At 41.9% G+C, this 21,360-nt stretch overlaps 1 protein-coding gene across 1 annotated transcript in view; it reads left to right on the top strand.

Annotated features, from left to right (window-relative positions):
• smad6b (SMAD family member 6b) overlaps nucleotides 1–18,382 on the top strand; it is a 30,792-nt gene extending 12,410 nt beyond the window's left edge. The window contains exon 4 of the mRNA XM_012864932.3: nucleotides 17,475–18,382. Coding sequence (XP_012720386.2) covers nucleotides 17,475–18,016 — 542 coding nt within the window. The 3' untranslated portion in view covers nucleotides 18,017–18,382. The remainder of the gene's footprint in view (nucleotides 1–17,474) is intronic.
• The last annotated feature ends 2,978 nt before the right edge of the window (nucleotides 18,383–21,360 follow it).

The raw sequence follows: 21,360 nt of genomic DNA, 5'->3' as shown, positions 1-21,360 counted from the left end.
ACAGTTGTTTGGGATCCACACTCCACCCATCACTAATGCCCCCAAGACTTGCTAAAAAGCAAGTCTTGGGGGCATTAGTGATGGGTGGGGTGTAGTCAAATAATCAACTGCTGTCTGCAGCCCAGGGCCACAGAAATACCGAGTGAGCATTCTTCTGTATCACACAATGGCAAAGAAGCAGATCGGAACTGGTTGGCGTTCTAGATAAGCTCGCTTTACCACTTTTCAGAGTATTTTTATTGGAATTTGAACAGCAATTCTCTCAGCTGGCCGCCTTGTTAAAATGTGGAATGCCATTGAATTGGTTCAGATTGTGTTGGGACTTTAAAGCCAACAGATTTCCTGGCATAGTTATTGATCCCATGGTTCCCCATGTATGTTACAGTATTAGTGTCTTTGTAATATTCCTACCTTGAGGATCTGTAGACATTTTGACTATTTCCAGTTCTCAAAGATGTTTGTATTACAATGTCAGCACCATCAGACAGTCTGATTATTGGATCAGGTTTTCAGCTCTATAATATACCCCAGTGTGTGAGGGAATGTGGTTTTTCCTGGTTCTACTCTGCCTGCACAAAGCCGTGGCTTCGTTTTGTCGGCATCAAAATGAAGCCCTTTGAAGCATGTCTCATTGCTTCCTGAATAACCGTCCGAAGGGAGGTTTATACACGCTGACTTTTTGTCCCGTTGCATTGTCTCTGACATCGGGGGCTCTTTAAGTTTGTCACTACTGCTCATCAGCTGTTGCAGTGAAAATAGGAAGCCTTGGTAAGATGTTTCTGCACTGTTAGACTGCTTTGCAAAAGTGTTGACAACCTCTCAACTTTTCTGCCGCTAATCACGTTCACTTGCACAAACTTGTTTTTTGGCTGATTAGTACAAAGTAAATGTAAAGTGGAAGGAAAATGACACATAATAAAATTTCTAATACAAACCTGGAAATGCATTTGTATTCAGTTACTGGTAGAAAGTGATCACCTACACACAAACATAAAACAACCTCATCATAAGCCATGTTTTAAAACAGAAAGGTGAGTCCTCAAATGCTGGAATTTACTAGTCTGACTGCAGGGGCAATGAAAGATTTCATCAATCCATGAGATTTACAAACGGGCATTCTGTATGTCCATGCTGATGGCAAAAGTAAAAAAAAAATCAGCCCATAGCTGATGGCTGAGATCGTATCTAGTAATCTTAGCTTTCCTTAGTAATCTTATATTCTAGAGATCACTAAGAATTTCAAGGGGGAAAGGGGGCAGTTTTACTGCATTCTTTGATAATGCTCTGCAAACATTTCTTATTCCTGACTAAACGCGACCATTGGCAACAGATAAAAGAAGTAAAAGCTGTAGAAATGCTAAATAAATCAACTGAATGCTAAGCTAATAAATCGCTAACCTAAAAAAAATTATTGAGAGACCGCAAAACTCACCATTCAACAGAGCTACTGACACGTCTGTTTCTCCAAATGACGTCACAAAAACCTTTGAACCAATAGTAATATTGATTTGAAATTCAACGCAAGACCATATTTAACACTAGGTGGGCGCTACATGGACACAAAAGCAGGATTTAGTCAAATATATGGTCAATTGTCAAAATAATCAAAAGGATATGCAGACAGTACTGTAAAACAACAATGCTAATAGTTTATTAGCAGAAAAAATAATTTGATTTAGGGGGCAGTTGCCCTTTATATCTAAACTCCCATTTTACATCCGTCAAATTGTGCTATTGTTAGTGTTTGTAACAGAAGTGGTATAAGTTGTTTGTTTGTGATGGAGTTTTAGAGATGTAATCACTTTTTGCTTGGTTAAGTGGAATAACAACATTCCTGTAAAACACATTGTTGGTGAATTAAAAATGACTTAACTGAAGATAAGGGGAAAAGCTGGCAAATTCAAAGATAATCTTTATAAGACCCCCAGAAAGCCCTGAGAAAATGAGGAATGACATAGGACTTTTGCACAGTCTACTCTGTTCTCTGTCTACTTAGACTGATGAAGTATTGCAGCGGTGCTCTCATTCAGCCTAGTGGCATTCACAGCTTCTATCAAAGGAGTGAAGGAATGGACTCCATCAACTGTTTTGTGTTAAGTCACCAGGGAACGTCCTAATTTACCCTCCCTCTTCGCTTTCCTTTGATCTACTGAAAGTTATAGCAGAGAAGCAGAAAGATTGAATGTTTCTTGACGTTGGTGCTTAGATTACCTAAGGCAAGCGCATAAGCAGGTAGAGCAGAATTTATCATCCATACTCTGGTTGAACAAGTGTCAGTGACGCACTGAGCATCCTTTCTGTGAAACGTCGCTCTGTCAAGTCCACTCATGTATTGACTAATTCTTCCATGCAGAACAAGGCAGCTGTTAGATAGGAAGAACCTCAGACGAGGTACGGAGCAAACGGCGCTGAAAATTTGCCACGCGTGTCACACAGCCCAGTGAGACTGTAAATAGGCATCTGTAATCTTTTTGTTTGTAAATCTGCAAGACTATTTATCTTCCTCTGTGCCTTTATATGAAGCCACGTGCATACATTTTCACGCCGGAGCTAAACAAATTAAGCTATGCGATCAATACTAATCGCACTTGCCTGTCTGTGTAAGGAAGAGACTATCACTCTCCTGTAAACCATTCCCTCTGTCTGTGTCAGAGACGGCTGGAAATACAGAGAATAATTAGGCAGTTCAGTCAAGCCCTGGGATTCTTCTCTTGATTAATGCACATTGGAGTTGGCCCATTCGTGCCAATTTGACTGTGAAAGCTGCTAAGATCTGACTATATTTGTTGATTTATAATAAAATGTGCCTTAAAAATCTCCTTTCTGAGACCCTTCCTTGGACTACAGACCCCTGAGTGATATAGCCCCCCCCCCCCTGAAACCTGGCACATGGCCTCAGGTTTCTACCGCAGCCCCGAGCCTTCCCAGTGCCTGGCCGCCCACACTCCCTCAGGAGTCCGAATGCTGCAGGATACGGGATGTGGAAATAATGTGACTCGAGTGCTTCCACTCGGCCTCCCGAAATCAGGTTTTGCGGATTGTTTATTTGAGGGGAAGGAGGCCTCAGACAAACATCCTGTTTTAAAAAGCTGCCTGGGTTTTGTAGCAGTGCGAGGCGGTGAATTGCCCCTTTGACAGCGGGGAGAGAGTGAGGAATGTTAAAGAGAAGGCCAGTATCTCAGGGGACATAAGGGGGCTCTCCTCACCCGTTTGTCATGTCCAGTTTGCGGCGTGCGTTTAAAACTGTGGGTGGAGGATTCTAACTATACATCCTGAAGGGTCTTGAGCTGTGTTCGCTCTCTGGCGGTGCAGGGCTTGTACCCACAGTCCTCGTCTCAAGTATCCGTTCCTGTCCTGGGAGGCTAGCTTCCGTTTCCCCTTACGTAACACGTACACACACAGAAAAAAAGTGCCATTGATAAAAGTGATAAGGACATTTTTCATTTTCCCTTTCTCAGCATTGTTGTGCTGTATTGTGTCAGATATCTGGCCTGCTCCTTTCTGGCTTGTGCTGGAATATTGAGGATCCTCCAAAGAGTTTTTAGAGCTTTTATAGCTGCTGTTTATGTTGCTTCAGTACATGTTTATCATGGGCAATTAGAATAATATTTGAAAAGATATGTAAGCCAGCATTTTCCATTGCAAGGACGTTGAGAAGTTAAAAAAGGCAAATATTTATAAATGTTACAGTGAGTCATAGGTTTGTAGAAGAGGCATAACAAGATTTTGTGGCATGAGATCTCGGTACTTCAAAATGCCGATAAGTTATTATTATGACGGTGAGCACTTTAAGCTTCACCCTGTAATTATGTTTCAAACTCTTATTGTTCAAGCAAAAAAGGAACCAGTTTTTGAGTTCCTGTGTTGTGTTGACAGACTTGACTGGAACAGCTAGTAAGGCTGGCTGAAAACACCCACTTATAACCTGTTTGTTAGCATAACATTAGCTGAACTGGCTAACCAGTCATCGCTAAAGGCGCTTAGCTTGCCATCTGTTTTGCAGCTCCCTGTCAACGCTGAATGCCAACCGAAAAGGATGTGTACCCGTTAATTACATATGAGACTCCTTTTGTTATTGTATCGAGTAAAGATTAGCCCTCGACTTTATGTGTTTTGTTGACCGAGCAGACAAAGACTGAAGTTTGTCGTGGCTGACAACACGCAATTAAATACCACTGAATGTTCTCTCACTACTTTTAAATCGTTTACATGGAAGCCTTCTGAGCATCCAGGGCAAAGAAAGTCAAGACAAATATACATCTTGAAGCACTACACTAAGAATGAGTTGCCATGACGAGTTGATGGAGTCAACTAATAAAGACTTGTTGGCAAGCGGGCTAACAAAACTAAAAAACACACTCATCACTTTAAAAAAAGGAGAAAAAAAATGTCACAGAGTAACAGACAAGACACAAGTGGTTTGGAAGTGCTATAACTTTACTGCGACTGGGTAACTGATGGCAGCCAACGAGGCCAAAATTTCCTTCTGCTTTGGAGCATCCTAACCACGTTAAACTAAATAGCTAAATTAAAGAGGACAGGTTCTGCAGATTATGCACTGCCTTTGATCACTTTTTAAAATCCAAAATACTTTGACAGACTGAGCAAAGCTGAACTTGATCATTCTATGCAAAAAGAATTTATAAAAACCTTTATCCTGTTAGTGAAAAAAGAAAAACACAAGCAAAGTCAAAAAAAAATGTTCTTGGGCATTGGAACCAGAGGCGATTGAGAGAAGCATTTACAGATTAAGCCCACCTATTGTTGAACACTGCCGGTCAGCTGGATGAAAAACAAACATTCAGTTTTTCTCATAGGGTACTTACAGAACAGACCAGTTTGGATTTTTGGAAATCTTTCCGGTCTCGTAAATCATAGGAGAGGGAAGGTGTGGCACCTATGGGGTTTCCAGCTGTCACTTCTGTTAAGAAAACACAGCTTTAAAGTTGCAATAGGCAAACTATAAATTGGTTTGCAAGCTGTTTTAAATAAAAAAAAACAATTAAATACTGCAAAAACATTTTTAAATTTTTTTGTCTTAATTCAATAAAGCCTCGTTTTTTGTTTTGTTTTGTTTATTTGTTCAATGTTATCTTACCATGAGAATATCCTATCTCTTTATTTTGCTTTTACTACACGTCTGACCTGTCTATGTCACGCAGTAGAAATGTAATTTTCAAATAAACACTTTTCATCATCTTCATGTGTCTCGGCCCTGGAGAGAATGAGTTTAGTTGTCACTGTGTTGATATTTGTTCTTTTTAACACTGATTTGTTTTGAGAGGTGGGTTGCAGTCAGAACTGCCGGCACAGGTTCTCGATGTGGTGAGGTAACGTGACCTCTCCGTGCAGAATGAAAGCCGGGCTAATCCAAAGCAGTCCTCAGAGAGAGCCCTGAATCTCCTTGCATGTCAACTAAAACTAGCTTTTCTGGGTCCAGTATTTATCTGTATCCCAGAGGCTAACTGATACGGACAAATCCTCATAGGCGACTGCAAACTGTTTTAAGGCCTGCTATACAAAGAGAACGTGTGGACTGAAATAACATGAGGTGTGCAGTGATTTTTTTTTTTTTTTTGCCCCAAAATTCTACCACAGCAAGTGAAGAAAGTCAGCTTATTTTGTGCTCTGGGAGGGCTACTGCTGCCGTCTTCACTTCCCTCACACCACAGAGCAGCACCCTCTTTGCCTCCACCAAAAGGGCCATTCATTCATCTCAGGGCACAGGGTTACAGCAACAAATAAAGAGCGTGCAGTACCATTAAATATGTATGGAATGCCCAACTGTTAGTTTAGCATTTTCTCAAAGCGAGCGAGGGAACAATACTCTATTTGAGCCAGCCCGTGTAAATGTGTTAGCCTTGTGTCGCCTGGCATGGCCATGTAAAGGTGGTGCCAGCAGTGGATGCAGTTTTTTTTTTAATTTTCTGACCATTTTACCCACAATTACAAATCCAGACAGTGGCCTTGGCTGGCTATGGTTTAGACCTGTGGCTTGATTGCAGGCAAAAATAGATGTAAGATCTTTTTTCCCTTCCTCCCTAGAGGAGCATTGACAGTTGTGCCTAAACCTATGGCCGTCAGTATTTTTAAAACTCAGCATAGCCAGGGCATTCTTGGAGCCTGCTGAATGCGGTGTGAGGATTAACTGTTGAATCCGGTGTCATTCGACATCTCTGGACAAGCCTCTTACAGCTGGAGGAAAATGATAGAGGTTTACAATAGTAACCCAACATTGTGTGAAAGCCTGGATATTTATATTTTTACATGGTTAAGTTGAAATTCAACAACATATTTAAAAAAAAGAAAAAAAACTCTTTACAACTCTTTTATATAATACCCATGATGTACTGAAAGTATTTTATCTCATACAAATATGGTTAAAGCCATTTCTTTTGAGATCCCAAAGAAAGTGCCGTAGAGTGGTTGCATTTTTCTTAAAACTGTGTAGGGCAGTGGTTCCCAAAGTTAGGGTTGGAAATCACCAAATGCGGAGTCTTGGGGTACTGTTCAGAAATGTAATTTAGATGACAACAATGATGATATTAATTAATGTTAGCAGGTATAACAAGATAACACTTGCAAATGCATAAAATTGTTATATTAGCTGTCAATGAGTTTTCTATTATCATTGCAACCCTATGACATCCTACTTAACCAATAGTTGGGTATTTGAGTCCCTTCCGCTGTTGTTTTTGTTGTTAGAAGTTGATCTATGCTATATACCAATGGTATATAGCATAGATACCAATGGTATATAGCAGCTTCGCCCCTAACCTATGTACTTGTTGCGGTGCACTGCCGGGCCACCAGCTGAAAGATCTTCAGTACAATTTACCTTCATATTAGAGAAATTTTCTGTTAGAAAAAATTGCTGTCATGAAAAAAAACATAGTCGGTCATGGTATGAAGAATAAAGGAGAGCCACCTATTGATATTATGTAAAAACATTTTGAAACTACAGTTGACAAGCCGTGAGCAGCAAATAACGTGATCTTCGTTTGTCCTAACATTGGGATACGAGATACAGAAGACCTATTCTGCCTTTGGTCTTGTTCTGAAAGATGGTTCCCTTCAAACCTTGCTAGAAATCATTCTTAAAAGAACAACATGAGAAACAAACTGTGTTGGGGAATGATGGTTTTGCAAGTGGTTGTTATTAAGACATGCAAGCATGCATATGCTTAAACCTGCAATGACTGTGCTCCTCTCGGAAAACTATATCTACTTCTGTCATGTGTACTTTGCTTATCTTGTATTTGTGTACATTTCTAAAGTCTGGCTGGCCTCACTCTGTCTGTGCAGTCAGGCTGTCGCGTTTCAGTGTACGACTTGAGAGTCCTCTTGTCTGCGACTGCCAATACAAAATTTACTTAATGAAATCTTGCCATACCGTGTAACCTCTGTATATAATATTTTTTTTACAGATGTTGACAGGGAAGGAATTTATGAATAATTGGAAATGTTCCCTCTTGCATTTTTAATGAATGTCTCTCTTGTTGTGAGCAGGCTGACTTGGGGAAACAGTTGTCTTTGTTTGGGGAACTAGTGTCTGGATGCCCGCGGTGAGCAGTGTGGGTTTCAGTCGAGCAAGTGTTGTGATTGAAACAGAAACTCTGGTGCCACATTATCCTGACAGAACACATTCTTCTCACAGACTCTGATCCACTGAGCCAATCAATAGAAAGTCATTGTTTGAACAGTAGCTCTGTCCATCATAGGCACCTCTACCTCCCGGCTCGGCCGAAACAAAATACTAACCTCTCACCTTAAATTAGGCCTATAAAAGAGCATTTATCAAACTCCCGATGTGGATCCGGGCAGGAAAGCAAGTCAATCTAAATCCAGTGCACAACTTATTTTCAGGGAGCACTTAGCTGAGGCCCAACGGATTGCTGTATGGAAGAGCTCTGCTAACCACTCATTAATAAGTACAATGCTCAGCAAATTTCTCAGTTTATAAATCAGCAGAACAAAGTTTGTGTACGCATGTGATTAATTTGGAGCCACAAAGAAAACATTTAAGAAGTCAAATTATCAACAAGTCATATACAAACGAGGAGGAAGCATGCTAATGTCAGTCAAAGTCTAAGCAAAGATCCTCAGCAGAGCACGATGTGCTTTTACGGTACTCATTTAGAAATGGATGATAAAGTTTTGCGCGTTTTAGCTTAAAGGTATACTATGCAACCGGGGTTGATTTTCCAGCGAGGCTCCCCCCAGAGGGCGAAAGTAAAAGTGCACTGTGGTAAAGCTGCTCAGCTGTTCTGGTTCCTCCGTCAAGCCAGGCGCGGTTGTTTTGAGCTTAGCAGACAGGCGAACGCAACGAAAAGTGGAAAAAACGGCAGTACAAACAATGGTGAAGGTATGAAAAAAACACAGTGAAGGTATGAACATCCAGCTTCCCGCAGCGCTATCTTGGCGAGGCGGCCGTGGCCGCCGCCGCCGCCGCTGCCTCGCCAAGCCGCAGCGCGGCCGCCGCCGCCTCGCCAGTTTTATTATTATTATTATTATTATTATTATTATTATTATATTTTTTTTATGTTGGCGAGACGCTACCGCCACCGCCTCGCCATGCCGCGCCCGCCGCGGCCGCCGCGGTAGCCTCTCGCCAACATAAAAAAAATATATGTAATAATAATAATAATAATAATAATAATAATAAAACTCGATGTAAAGCTTTGCTCGTTTCAGCTTAAGTGCCGTTAGAACATTTGGTCCGCTTTCTAACATTCAGTATACCCAATGATGGAACAAAGAATCTTATCCCCATCTCCAGAGGCATAACATATTGGTCATTGTCAAAAAATATATAATGACGATGATAAAATAACACTGTTCTGAACACCATTATCGAGGAATAGGTTTTTATGTTTATTTTCAGTTATATTAAACCTGTGCTAGTCATGTCGAAAACGCTTAGACATGACAGACAGGTAGATTTTAAAGAGCTTTACCAAAGAACAGAAATAATCCTAAGAATTTTGTATTATTTTTTCTCTATTGAAATCTAGAGATGTGATTATATACTTTTTTTTTACTTTGTAAAGTAAATGTCTATTTGTTTATTTTTAATTTGGGTGTGTAATAATAGGCACTAAGCCCGAAAAACGTATTACCTTTATCAAGCTAGAGTGCTCGTTACACTTTTCTGTGAAAAACTCACAACGGCAGACATAAAATGGCATTTCTCTAGCTTGGAAGTTCTCAGCAAATTAAATAAAAGCGCTTTGCTCATCGCTAGCTGTTCCAGACCTTTGACCTTATCAGAGAGAAGGGAATGCTTTGTCTATGAGTTTCAAAGCCAGCAGTTGCTGTATTGACGGGAGTCAGTACAAGGCTAACATCGTCTAAAACCAGATAAAAGATTGTAAAAGATGAGAAAGAAAATAAAGCCCTCCTTGCTGCTCCCGAAGGCTTACCCCGAGTGGGAAGTGAGGAGGTGCTACGAGGGAGGGGTTCAGGAATGTGCTGGGTCTCCCCTACGCAAACGCTCCGGCCCTCTTGGCTCAATCCTCCTTCACACATCAGCAAGCAAACATGTTCATACTCACACACAAAAAACACACAGAAAGAAAGGTTGCATGAGGAGGTGAAAGAGCGCAGCCACCCAGCAGGATGTATTTTGCTTTTGATGCTCTCTCATACTCCGCCGGCTTGTAAGGCTGCCTGTAGATGTGACATATTCACAAACAACCCCCCGCAGTTTTCAGAGAACTTTTACATGCCCTGGAAAAGTCTCCTAGGCCTCCCTGGGATAACTTTGCATGCATATACTGGAGAGTTCCCTCTCAAACCGAGAGCCTCGCTAACGGGCCCCGGGAGCTCCACCATATTACCTTCCTCGGCTTCCTGTGCTTTTTACACCCTCTGTTGTTTATTGATTTAATTTATGGATTCTGTTAGTTATCTGCTATCTGGGGCACAGCGCTTTTCCTCTCTCATGGGGTCATCCTCAAAACAGAAACGGAGGAAAAGTGAGGAGGAAGTGGATGACAATGTAAAGCATTCCCATTGTGACCAGGAAGGTTTGGTGGCTGGATTCTGTTTCTTGGGCTCCCACGTTGTTTTCTCCCAGCACATATCTCGGATGCTGTATCTCTTTGCCCTCTTTCCCCTCGCTCGGCGGAGAAAGACCAGACCTCCGGGAGAAAAATCCATAGACATGTAACAGCAGCTCCAGTTAGCATGTCTGTCTGATAAAGCCAACTTTGATGGCAGAGATAGCCCAGACGCCAGCCTAAATGTAGCCTGCTCAGAGGTTGCAGTAAAGCCTGTGGGAGCCATTGTCCACTAAATTAAATCCATACCATACCCAGGGGCAGTAGGCTTGGGGCTCTTGCTTTTCCTCCACTTTGCTGTTTCAGGATTGAGAAATACTGTGCAGTGTGCATACAGTTTTTTTTATTTTTTTTCAGTAAAGCGCTGAACTGTTGATAAAAGGTTCGGACCACTCTCGTAGAATTACACTAGAATATAAAAGTCAAAGGACAACGGTGGGAATTGTTTTATTCCAGCCTTCATAAGCAGCCATCATTATTAAAACATGGACATGTGAGAGCCATCCCCCATGGTTTTAGCAAAATTTGTTAAGGATTAGCATGGGTGGCGATACTAAAATAGCAGGGTTTTCCTTATGGAATGTAGATCCTTGTCTCTAAAATTTCAAAAGGCACCCAATATGTGCGAATCCAGCATGTTCCATACAAAAAAGAAGCTGAGAGCAATGGCGGCTAGCGATAGGTCTCAGGTAGAGGTCTCAGATTACCACACAATGATAAATTCTACACAAATCACATGCCTGTAGCGGGATTTTTAAGTATGGTCAGGCAAAATTTATTTATATGCTTATTTTTCATCCAGAAAAAGCCTTGTGAAATTATTATTTCTTTATTAAATGACCAAATTGTCTCTCTTGTCTTGCCGTTGTTGTTGTTGTCTGACTTCCTTTTGCATCCGTATGTTTGAGTGACATCTGAGCTGCCAGGGGTGTGAATTTGATTGACTGGGATCATGAATTAATCTGACTGGATGAAGAATGACAGAAAAAGCACCGACTGGCCAGGGGCGCAATGAGCTGTGCCCTGAGGAGAGTCTGTAACTAACCAATTAGAGACCAACATGAAGTCACATGCAAGTCAAAAGTGTCAAAAGGACATGCGCCTCACAGCATTGAAACATTAAAACTAGGAGGCCTACACAAAAATATATCCTTAAATATACCTCAAATGGAATCAGAATGCTGAAAAGTCAGACATATTTTATGAGAGATCAGATATATAATTACTTTTTTTTTTGTTATTTGTTTGCTACGTCTACACCTTTTTACTGGATAAGAGCACAAACGAATGAAACAGATTTTGCTGTACTCTGCTCAGCCTTCCAATTATTTTTTTGTAAGTTTTGCTCTCTCTCGCTTTCTCACAGCCTGAATGAACTAGAGGCATATCTTGACACGTAGAAAGAACGTTGTCCCTTAAAGTAACTTCTTACATCCAGTGCTGCCAAGTCCACTTATTATAAGCAATTTGGCCTTGTTTTTCTCTAAAGTCGCTTACAAATTTGGTGAATTTTTACGTGAAGTCGCTTATTTGGGCCGGGCTTTTTTTCTTATAGAAACCCCCAAGCAGCCTCTGTATTACAGTATGGTGGGTTGGTTATTGGGTTTTGTTTGGGCTTGTTTTCATAGAGCTGGCCGTTTCATCTTCTCGCAAGATCTGGCAGCACTGCTTACATCTCTGTGCGTCCACTGACTTAATTTTTAAACACATCCCTGGTAGTTACCAAGAAAAACTTTAAGGTAGGACTAAGGTCCTACCTTATGTTTTGTTAAAGGACCAATGTGGAGAAGAGCAAGCCGGCTTTGCGGGTCAAGGGTGTGATGTAGCTCTTCTTCACAAGTTTTTGATGGAAATGTTTTTTTGAAAGAGACTTTTGAATCATTCTCACTCAACAAGTGTATTAACTGTGAAGAGTGTCGTTCATAGTGCAGTCTGTTAACATTTATGTGTGGTGCGCTGACAGATTGGATCTTTTATTTAGTTTCCAACCAGCCAATTGTTGGTCAGGCTAAACTGTGACTGGTCACCAGCCAGTTTATTGATGCATCTCTAGTTGTTGGTTTCCTGACCCCCTTTCCACACTTTGAGCCTGCAGTCAGTTTGCTGGAAGAGACTAATAGCTGGAGGAGGTTCTAATTCCTGGCACAACATCAGACATTGTTGCACTCCTCCCCTCTATGTAAAGAGCCTTGCAGCAACTTTCTGTGTTTTTTTTCTTCTTCTTTTTTTCATTCCTATTTAATGTTTCTGAGGAATGGTTGCTTTTCTTGTACCTGCTCTCGTGCTATGGTGAGATGAGATCTAATGGAGGGTGGGGGGGGGGGGGGGGGGCCCCAGAGCCTGATGGGGAGATGTTAGCACAGAGGGGAAGCTGTTGTTTGTCTGCATGTCCCTGACACTCGGCCTCCCATTCATCTCACTCCAAGGCTGCTGAGCCGTGTTTACCCTGGGGCAGCTCTTCTCTGATTCTCCCTCTGTACTCACCCATCCCCTCTTGCTTTTCATGCTTTCTTTAAAAGCATTACTGGATGATCATCAAGGATTGCCGTTGAAACTCTCAAGCGCTCATTTTTGTGTACTTAACAGTAATTATCCAAACGCACCTTTGAGTGCTTGAAACTTAACAGGGATGCGGCCTGTGTTTTTTTTCCCCTTACTTTTTGTTGAACAGTTATTTGTATAATGACATAAGCTGGCTGTGTAAATGACTTTACCAATGCACAATACCCAGGCTGCACAATACATAGCCAAGATATCATCATATCTTCATTGCAATATCAGTGTATGTAGTATTGATATTGAAAAGGACAGTTTCATATGTAATAACTGTGGGCTAATATAGTTCAAGTCTCATGAATACACAGTTTGCATGCCGATCAGCTATGTAGCCCATTGGATGGGTTCTCAATGTAGTAGATGTCCAAAACTGCGACTGATAATGTCCAAAATACATGGACATGACAACGCAGCAGCAAAGATACTGATATTATCGTCATAGTATTTAGCAGTAACGTCATTATCACCTGACTTTTTTATTATATTGTGCAGCCCCATAAAAAAATGTGCAAAGGTTGTTAAATCGTCAAGATTCCTTCATAATTTGCTTCAAAGGAGCCAAACGTTCTTGTAATCCTTTAGACATGGTCATTAGCAGTTGTCCTTCAGTGTTTCTGAACTTGCTCTTTGAAAACATTTAGCTTTCTTTGACTTATCATCTGTCCGGTTCTTTTAACCTGTCCAGTTTCATATGCGCTGAAAGAAAATTAGAAGAATATAGACAATTAACAACTAAATAAGCTGTGCAAGATCAGTGGTGTCATATTTTGAAAAAGAAGTAAAAACAAATCCAGCAACGCACTGGCACATGACCTATGTTCCACCCTGCATCACTTGATCTTTTTTTTGTTATAGAACTAGCATAAGAAATATAAAAAACTATTATTTCTTACAGGTTCCCATGAACAAAATCCTTAAACAATGAATTTAAACTTTTTAGCTAAGTTGCTGTTTGATATTACCAAAAAAATAAATAAATAGAAAAACACGCTGCCCTACTCTAAAAACGGTCCAACATTAGACTAATTAAGTTTGATTTAGTAATTGTAAAAAAGTAATTGTCCAGAACATTTTATTCTGTGAAGAAATTTAAACCCCCTTTTCAAAAATGCACTGCTTGATTTTATTGGACCAAGACTGATTTTATAAAAAAAAAATTGTCTGATATTGTTCAGCTTCTTAAGTAAGTAATTTTGGTAACAAATTGATTTATTTATCTTTTAAGTTAAATTAAATCTTAAGTAAAGTGTAACTGTCAGAACTTAAAGTAATTTGAAGTGATGGATTTTCTCATCTCTCTCTTAGGCTACTTTATTGTCTGTACGCTGCATGAGTGTTTGATATGCTGTAAAATTTCAGGAATGCATTTCTGTCAAAAAGTGACATTTTAATGTTTAAATATTACTTCTTTTAAAATATCCCTGTTTTAATTTTGCTTCTATTTTTTTCTGTTGCACTAAAAAGTAACTAATCATTCAACCAGTGATGGGATTCAACCAATCCCTCCTTCGGCTCAGATCAGGGATCAATATGTCAAACACTGAAATATCTAAGTGTTTTTTATTCTGTTCATTAAATGCATCACCTGTAAGATCTCCCACAATGTTCCGCTTATTACAACTTTATTGTCTTCGATGCCATGTTTTTTAAGTTTAATAAGAATTAGATAAACATTAAGGACACCTTTTTACTGCATACATTTGAACAATCTTGTGATTTATTCATTTCCCGTGGCTTAAAACTACTATCTTTATGAAATAACCTGAAGCACTCTTTTATATGTCACAGTCATTCAAAAATCAGAATCTGCCAGTCAGACTTCAAAGAAAACCAGAAATCAGCACAGGCCTGAAAAAGCCTGATAAATGTGTCTCTACTTTTTATCCCATCATCCTTTTATCTTTTTTACATGAATGAACACACTGATAACAATGTGTGTCAGTTTCAGGACACGCTTTTCCATCTTTTTGGGTCACTATAGTATTTTCTGTTCCACATAGTTTAATCAAACTGATTCAAGAACGCATTTGTGCAGATACCAGATGTCTGCTTTTTAATTCGTCTAATCTAAGATTAAGGAAAATATAATCGGGTGTTACCCACTGAGCCCAGTGATGTTGTTCATCGAAAACTTTGTGCACAATTTATTTTTTTCTGCTTGAGGACTGTGAAGATACAACAATCAGTTGCTGCATGGGTTTTGAGTCGTGTTGTACTTACGGATTCTTGAAGACATATTGTTTTTTTTCTAATCATACAAAACGGAATGGACTAAACAATCGCAAAAGTTTTATTTTTGTTCCCAATCCATTCTGGAAGTTTGGTTCCTGGAGGCATTAGGCTTCATCAACGCCTTCAAGGGTTCAGATCATTGCCACCGGCTGTACAAAGTAGGAAATGCAGCATCCACGCCACGGCAGAGCCCAACAACCCTGAGACTGACACTAAGAGGAGAGGCTTTTGAGAATAAAATAACAATAATAACATGTGCTACAATTCTAATGGGTAAACTGAGCTGTTAAAAGGCGGCAGGGTTAAATGGATACAGAGCGCCAGTAATTGCTCCCAGCCGTCATCATCGCTCCGCCCAGCGCAGACCCTCTTAAAAAGCAAGACGTGGAGTCTGAGAGAGAGTTGGGTGTCCATGTTGTGGTCAGGGAGGGGGAGGAGGACACGCCCTGACTTCTCCGCCTCGTGTCTGAACTTTGAGTTTTAGCTCTCGGCTCTGCTTGGATCCGTGTCTGAGTCACTTTATGGTCCAACGCTACTAATCAAGACCTCATACCCGCTGAGATTAGTTGAAAGTAGAAAAAAATAGCTAAAGATCTATGGAGTATCCAAACAGGGCTCTGAGGTATTTAAATATAACAACAACTCGGTAGTGCAGAATGGACAGAAAAGTTTTGTTTATTAAATGTAAATCTATCGTCAGCAATATTCACGAAATTCTGAAAAATCACCATACTGTAGATAACGGATCCATCAGTCCATGATTGACATATACCAGATTTAAAGAATACGAAAAGCCTTGGCCAACATAACTTTGCCCTGCTCTTTCCTCTTCCTGCTCCTCTCCTGCTTCCTGGCCTTCTGTTCCAGGCTAAGTGTGAAAACTAGATACAATTGCCAAAACTCTCTCAGACATCAGCCATTTGGTTCTTTTTTTTTTTTTCCTGTGCACTGTTTCAAAGTGAGTTTACCTTGATGTGTGGGCTCCGCTTGATTTGGACAACAGCGGGTCATAAACGAGTCGGGGCCGGGTTCTTTGTGCGGCCAGGCCGGGCTGCAGTAAAAGCCGAGCTCAGAGTGGAGGAGCTAGAGTGTGGAATTCACTAATGGCACATGCATGTTGGGGCCCCTGAAGAGAGGGGGTCATTTCAGCCATCAGTGTGTGCGCAAACACACAGAGAGCTTGTCTACAGCTACACCCCACCACCACCCCACTCCACCCACTGCACGTCCCCGCTCACTCCGTCCCTCCCTCCCTCCCCACCGTAACAGAGCGCCTCAAACCAGCAGGCGCTGTTGTCTGTGCAGGCCCATTCAACGTTTTTGCTAATCTTTAAATAAACTTTACTAGTGTGGGTCACCCTGCAGAAAGCTTCAGTTGGGTAGGAGGTGAGTGAGGCATTCTGGGGCTGCGTGGACCCACAATGCTCCACCTTAAAGGCGTTTGTTAATGGGGCGGGCGGTCATTAAGCCCTGAGAGCAGAAGGGCTGAAAGGAATGGGGCCACAGGCCCAGGCTTTAAATCCTCTGTGCCAATAGACTCTCTGAAGCAAAATAATGGCATCACTCTGTGTGTGAGTTAATGGGAGCTGATAGCATGAAGGCTGGGGGGTCAGCGGGTCACAGGCTTGTGCTAAGTTGTCAGGGAGCTGAATGCCGTCCCTGGGCCCACAGCAGGGGGAAGAGCTGGGTGGAGGGGGAGGGGGACCCCCTGCCTGGCCTACTCCCTTCACCCCCCCCCCAACTCCCCCACACACACCAACTCTTGTGGAATGTGAGGAACACGAGTGAAGAGGAGAAAGGGGGTTCCTTCACTTTTCAGGCGAGGAGGGAGAAGGAACGGATGTGAGATCATGGAAGTTTCATTCCTATTTCTTCCTTCTCCGCTGGCCGCTCTGCTCTGCTCTGCTCTGCTCATACCACAGATTTTATGAGCTATATAAATGTAGAACAGCAACGAGCAGAGTGGACTGAGACGGTCTCTGGGAGCAGTCATCGGTGTGTATGTGTGTGTGCGTGTGTGTGTGTGTCTATGGCCAAGATCGAAGTCTACCTTGGGAGCAGTAACTCACTGTGGAGTGCTGAGGGCTGTCACTGAAAAGAATTCACTGACTGCAGCCATGAAACCGAATTAAGAAGCTGATTTACTGGGCTGAGATGTTTAGGCGCAAGATGCCAACTTAGTTCCACTGGAACAGTGAAACACATTCTGAAGCGAGCGTCGGCTTTAAACAAGAGTTTTAATGTAGCTTGTATGTTAGCGTGTGAGCGCTAAACTCCCCTTTCACTCTGGTAAACATGATCTGCTTTAAAAACTGCATGAGCAAAAGTCAGGCGACTCAGCTGGGTGGTCAGTGGCTAATAATTGCAGTGCCCTCTGGAGACAGAGTGAGGAAGTGCAGATTCTTAGCTGACCCCGGTACACCCTCAGGAGGGTGGTATGTGATTGTGATATGATATTTATGCAAGGATTATGTTTCAATAGAGTGCCTACTTGTTTTTATAGCGTCCATCTGCTCTGAACAATAAAAAGAGGTTGATCCCTTAAAAGTCAACCTTTCCTTTTTAATTGCTCCGTTTATTTTAGTTGATGTTTTGTTTAATGGCTGTTTTTTCTGTCACTTCTAGATGCCAGCATGTCACCAAACGCCCCCAAGCAGAGCCACTGGTGTAACGTGGCATACTGGGAGCACCGGACGCGTGTGGGCCGCCTCTACACAGTGTACGAGCACTCCGTCAGTATCTTCTACGACCTACCTCAGGGAACAGGCTTTTGCCTGGGCCAGCTCAACTTGGATCACCGCAGCAGCACCGTTCTACGCACGCGGGGCAAAATCGGCTACGGTATCCTCCTAAGCAAAGAGCCTGACGGCATTTGGGCGTACAATCGGAGCGAGCATCCCATATTTGTCAACTCGCCTACGCTGGACATGCCCAACAGCAGGACTCTGGTTGTGCGGAAAGTGATGCCGGGATACTCCATCAAAGTGTTTGACTATGAACGCTCGTGCCTCCTGAGGCACTCCCCAGACTTGGACTTCCTGGATGGACCTTATGACCCCAACAGTGTGCGCATCAGCTTTGCTAAGGGCTGGGGCCCCTGTTACTCAAGACAGTTCATCACTTCCTGCCCCTGCTGGCTGGAGATTCTCCTCAACAACCACAGATAACACAAACGGACCCCACAAACTTATCCCAAATATCATCTACCTAGATTTAATATAAAGTTTTATATATTATATGAAATATATATTATACATGTAAATACAAAGTCATTTTTACAATGTCATTATTTATGTATGGTGCAATGTGTATATGGATAAGAGGAAAAACAGAAAATGCACTTTGGCAAGTATATATATATATATATATATATATATATATATATATATATATATATATATATATAAACTTGAGAAATTATACAGCAAAATTAGGATGAGCCTGGATTTGGTGTATAGTTTTCATATACAATTAGTATCCAGACAAAAAGCTAACACCATTCACACATTGATAATAAAGTATTCGCATATTGATTCTGTTTGGTCTGCCTTATTAGATTGTTACATCACATTCGCTACTTCTCTGGGTACCGCTTTCCGGTAGCCTTATTATATGTTATAAATCACTTAGAAACAGTTATTAACCAGCTTTTAATTATGCTGCATCATCAGATTGAGAAGCCATGGAGTTACTAGTAAAGACAAGGCCACATTCACCCCTTTAGATTAAATCCTACGTCAGAGAGCCAAAAATATGTCTGATCAGGTAGGTGTTATATCTGTTTCGTTTGTAACCTACAAAACCAGCCTACATTCAGCGACAGACCTGACCCTCTCAAGTTACATAGGTGAGTTTTTCAGAAGGGCAGCCCGCACTGAGCATCGATACACACCAAGTGCGTATATTGACCTGAAAAATCATTTAATATCTTTTTTTACTTCCGTTTATCAGGGATAGGGGTAGTAGCCTAATTAGGGAGGCCTAGACTTCCCTCTGCCCAGCCACTTGGGCCAACTCCTCCAGGGAAACCCAGGCCAGCCGAGAAACTCATTTCGGCTGCTTGTATCCGTGATACACACAACCCAAACCTCATGACCATAGATGAGGGTGGGAACGTAGCTTGACCAGTAAATTGAGGCCTTTTGAGTCAGGTCCCTTTTTACCGCGACAGACCCGTACAACGTCCGCTTCGCTGCAGACGCAGCACCAATCCGCCAATTGATCTCTCCCCATTTTTTCCTCATTCGTGAACAAGACCCCACGATAGTTAAACTCCTTCACTTGGAGCAGGGCATCTTCCCCGACCCAGAGAAGGCGCTCTACCCTTTTCATCATTTAAAATATATCTCAAAATAAACTAATGCTTGGGTCAAAACTTAAACGAACTGCTTTAAAGTGTAATCCTCCAGCGTAGCTGACTTTTAATTGCTTTTTAATTGGTTTATGAAGTGTCAATCGATTGAACATTTACATTAAATTTTAATGATTGTGTTCAAAGCAGGGTAGTCATATTGTAAAGGGTTGCCCTCATCTACATTTTTGTTGTTTTGTGCTTTGCAGCTAAATTGTGTAGTCGTTCATTAATGGTTTGTAATTAGTTTAATTAATAACACAAGCTCTTTATAAGGGGGGAGATTTGCGCTTCTCTAGAATGTTATTGCTTCCTGACGTGTGGTTAGTGGAGGTAACACAGACAGGGCTATAACACAATCCAGACGCTTTAGACGGTAAGTCACACGGTGAAAATTGCCTCAAACATCAAATGAGCGAGGACCTCGATGCTGTTGTGGGTCAACAAATTTTTCCAGGACGCTGCCACTGTGAAGAGTTGTGTGATGGTTTTTGTTTATTGCAGCCTTCGAAGAGTTAATGAAAGGAGGCTCCGGTTGAAGGCGTCTCTGTAGCATGTCCAGCATTTAGTTTATAATTACATTTTAAGGATGAGCTAGCTCCACTGATCCAGATGTCCTTGAGGTCCCGAGGAGCCCGAGTAATGACAACTGTGAGGAGCCGGAGCATGTGAGGACAGTGTTGGAGGAAATAATTGAATGATTCAGTCTCAGTGGTTAGGCCGCACTTCCAAAAGGTTCTGCAAATTCTTCCGCCTTTTGTGATTGGTCATTTCTCACAATGGACCTTGTTCTGAACTAGAAAGGGATACAGCATCCTTCATACCATCACGACGATACTGGAATGTCTGCAGAGAAACCAGGAAGTTTTACAAGCCTGCTGGAATCTTAAAAACCGGAGCCAAACTGGATGTGGTTTAGCTGGCTTCCTTCGTAATTGCTGGTGTTGGGTTGTCAGGTTGGCGGTGATGGTGATGAGAGGAGGGGTGTAGAGCTCTCTGCCAGCATGCAGCAATGAAGGCATTCAGTGACACTCGGATTCTTAAGAGAGGGAGTTTCCTAGAGCATGTTGGATCTATCTGTGTGCATGTTTTACAGATATCAGGGGAATATTTTTTGATGTTTGTTTAGAAGTCAGTTTCGTATATGACAGTCTGTCAAACGTTTTAGTTGAAAACAGTTCTCTTTGATTGGGTTTGCCGCTGAGTGCATGTCTCAGTCCCGCGCCTCCTCCATAAAGGCTCCAACAGTCTCCTTTGGGCCTGCTGCCTGTCTGGAGCCAGGACTATGAAGAGTTCAAACAGCAAAGAGGAGTGGCTCCACTCCGCCTCTGTCTCAGCCTACACTCTCTTCCTCACAACCGGGGGCCATTATCCTGCTCTTTTGTGTCTCCGTTATGGGAAAAAAGGGCCCACCTCACCGCTGGAGAGGAACTGACACGCCATTATACTGGGTGGTGGAGGAGTTGATCTCACGAGCCACCATAAGAGGTGGTCCAATTAGACAGGGCTGGGGAGAGGCCAATTGACAACACAACTTCCAGCCTGGCTGCATCCCTTGTAAGGCGCCTTCTCTGCTCTATTCCTGAGCTGAAATAGTTGTGGCAGGAAGACTAACTCTGGGCAAAATGGAGAGAAAGGGAAAAGCCATGTAAGCAGCTCTGTGCACTTCATGAGCTCAGGAACGGTATTGATTACTGTTTTCTGGAAAATAATGAGCTTCTCTGAGGCCCGTCAGAAAGCAAGACGCCATTCTGTTTCAATGTTCAAAAAATTCGTAGTTTCATTCTGACTGTTATTTCCATGCCATTTTACCCTTGGAAATTTACGTCTCGGAACGTTTTTAACTATCCAACTCTCTGTAGACTAATGGTCACATCCCACATCAACGGTGGCAAGAAGTACCGTGCTGCACTGACAGGGGGCAGTGCTGAGCATAATATGAAAAAATGTGTAAAGGGAACGTCACTGCGTACTCTTCTTCTATGCAAAGGGGGGCTCTGCTTTCCACGCATTTTATTTTTAAAATTTGACAATGTTGGATGTTGTGAGATCAAAAATTTACCAAGGAGTCTCAACAAACATGAAGTCAGTTACTCACATTCAAGGCTATATGTTGAAAACGCTTGGAGCTGCACGGCTTGACTTGGCATTGAACACGCA

This window comes from Fundulus heteroclitus, unplaced genomic scaffold, assembly GCF_011125445.2.
Source record: "Fundulus heteroclitus isolate FHET01 unplaced genomic scaffold, MU-UCD_Fhet_4.1 scaffold_358, whole genome shotgun sequence".
NCBI lineage: Eukaryota > Metazoa > Chordata > Actinopteri > Cyprinodontiformes > Fundulidae > Fundulus > Fundulus heteroclitus.
The sequence above is the reverse complement of the archived record's forward strand: the minus strand, read 5'-3'. Positions and strand labels throughout refer to the sequence as shown.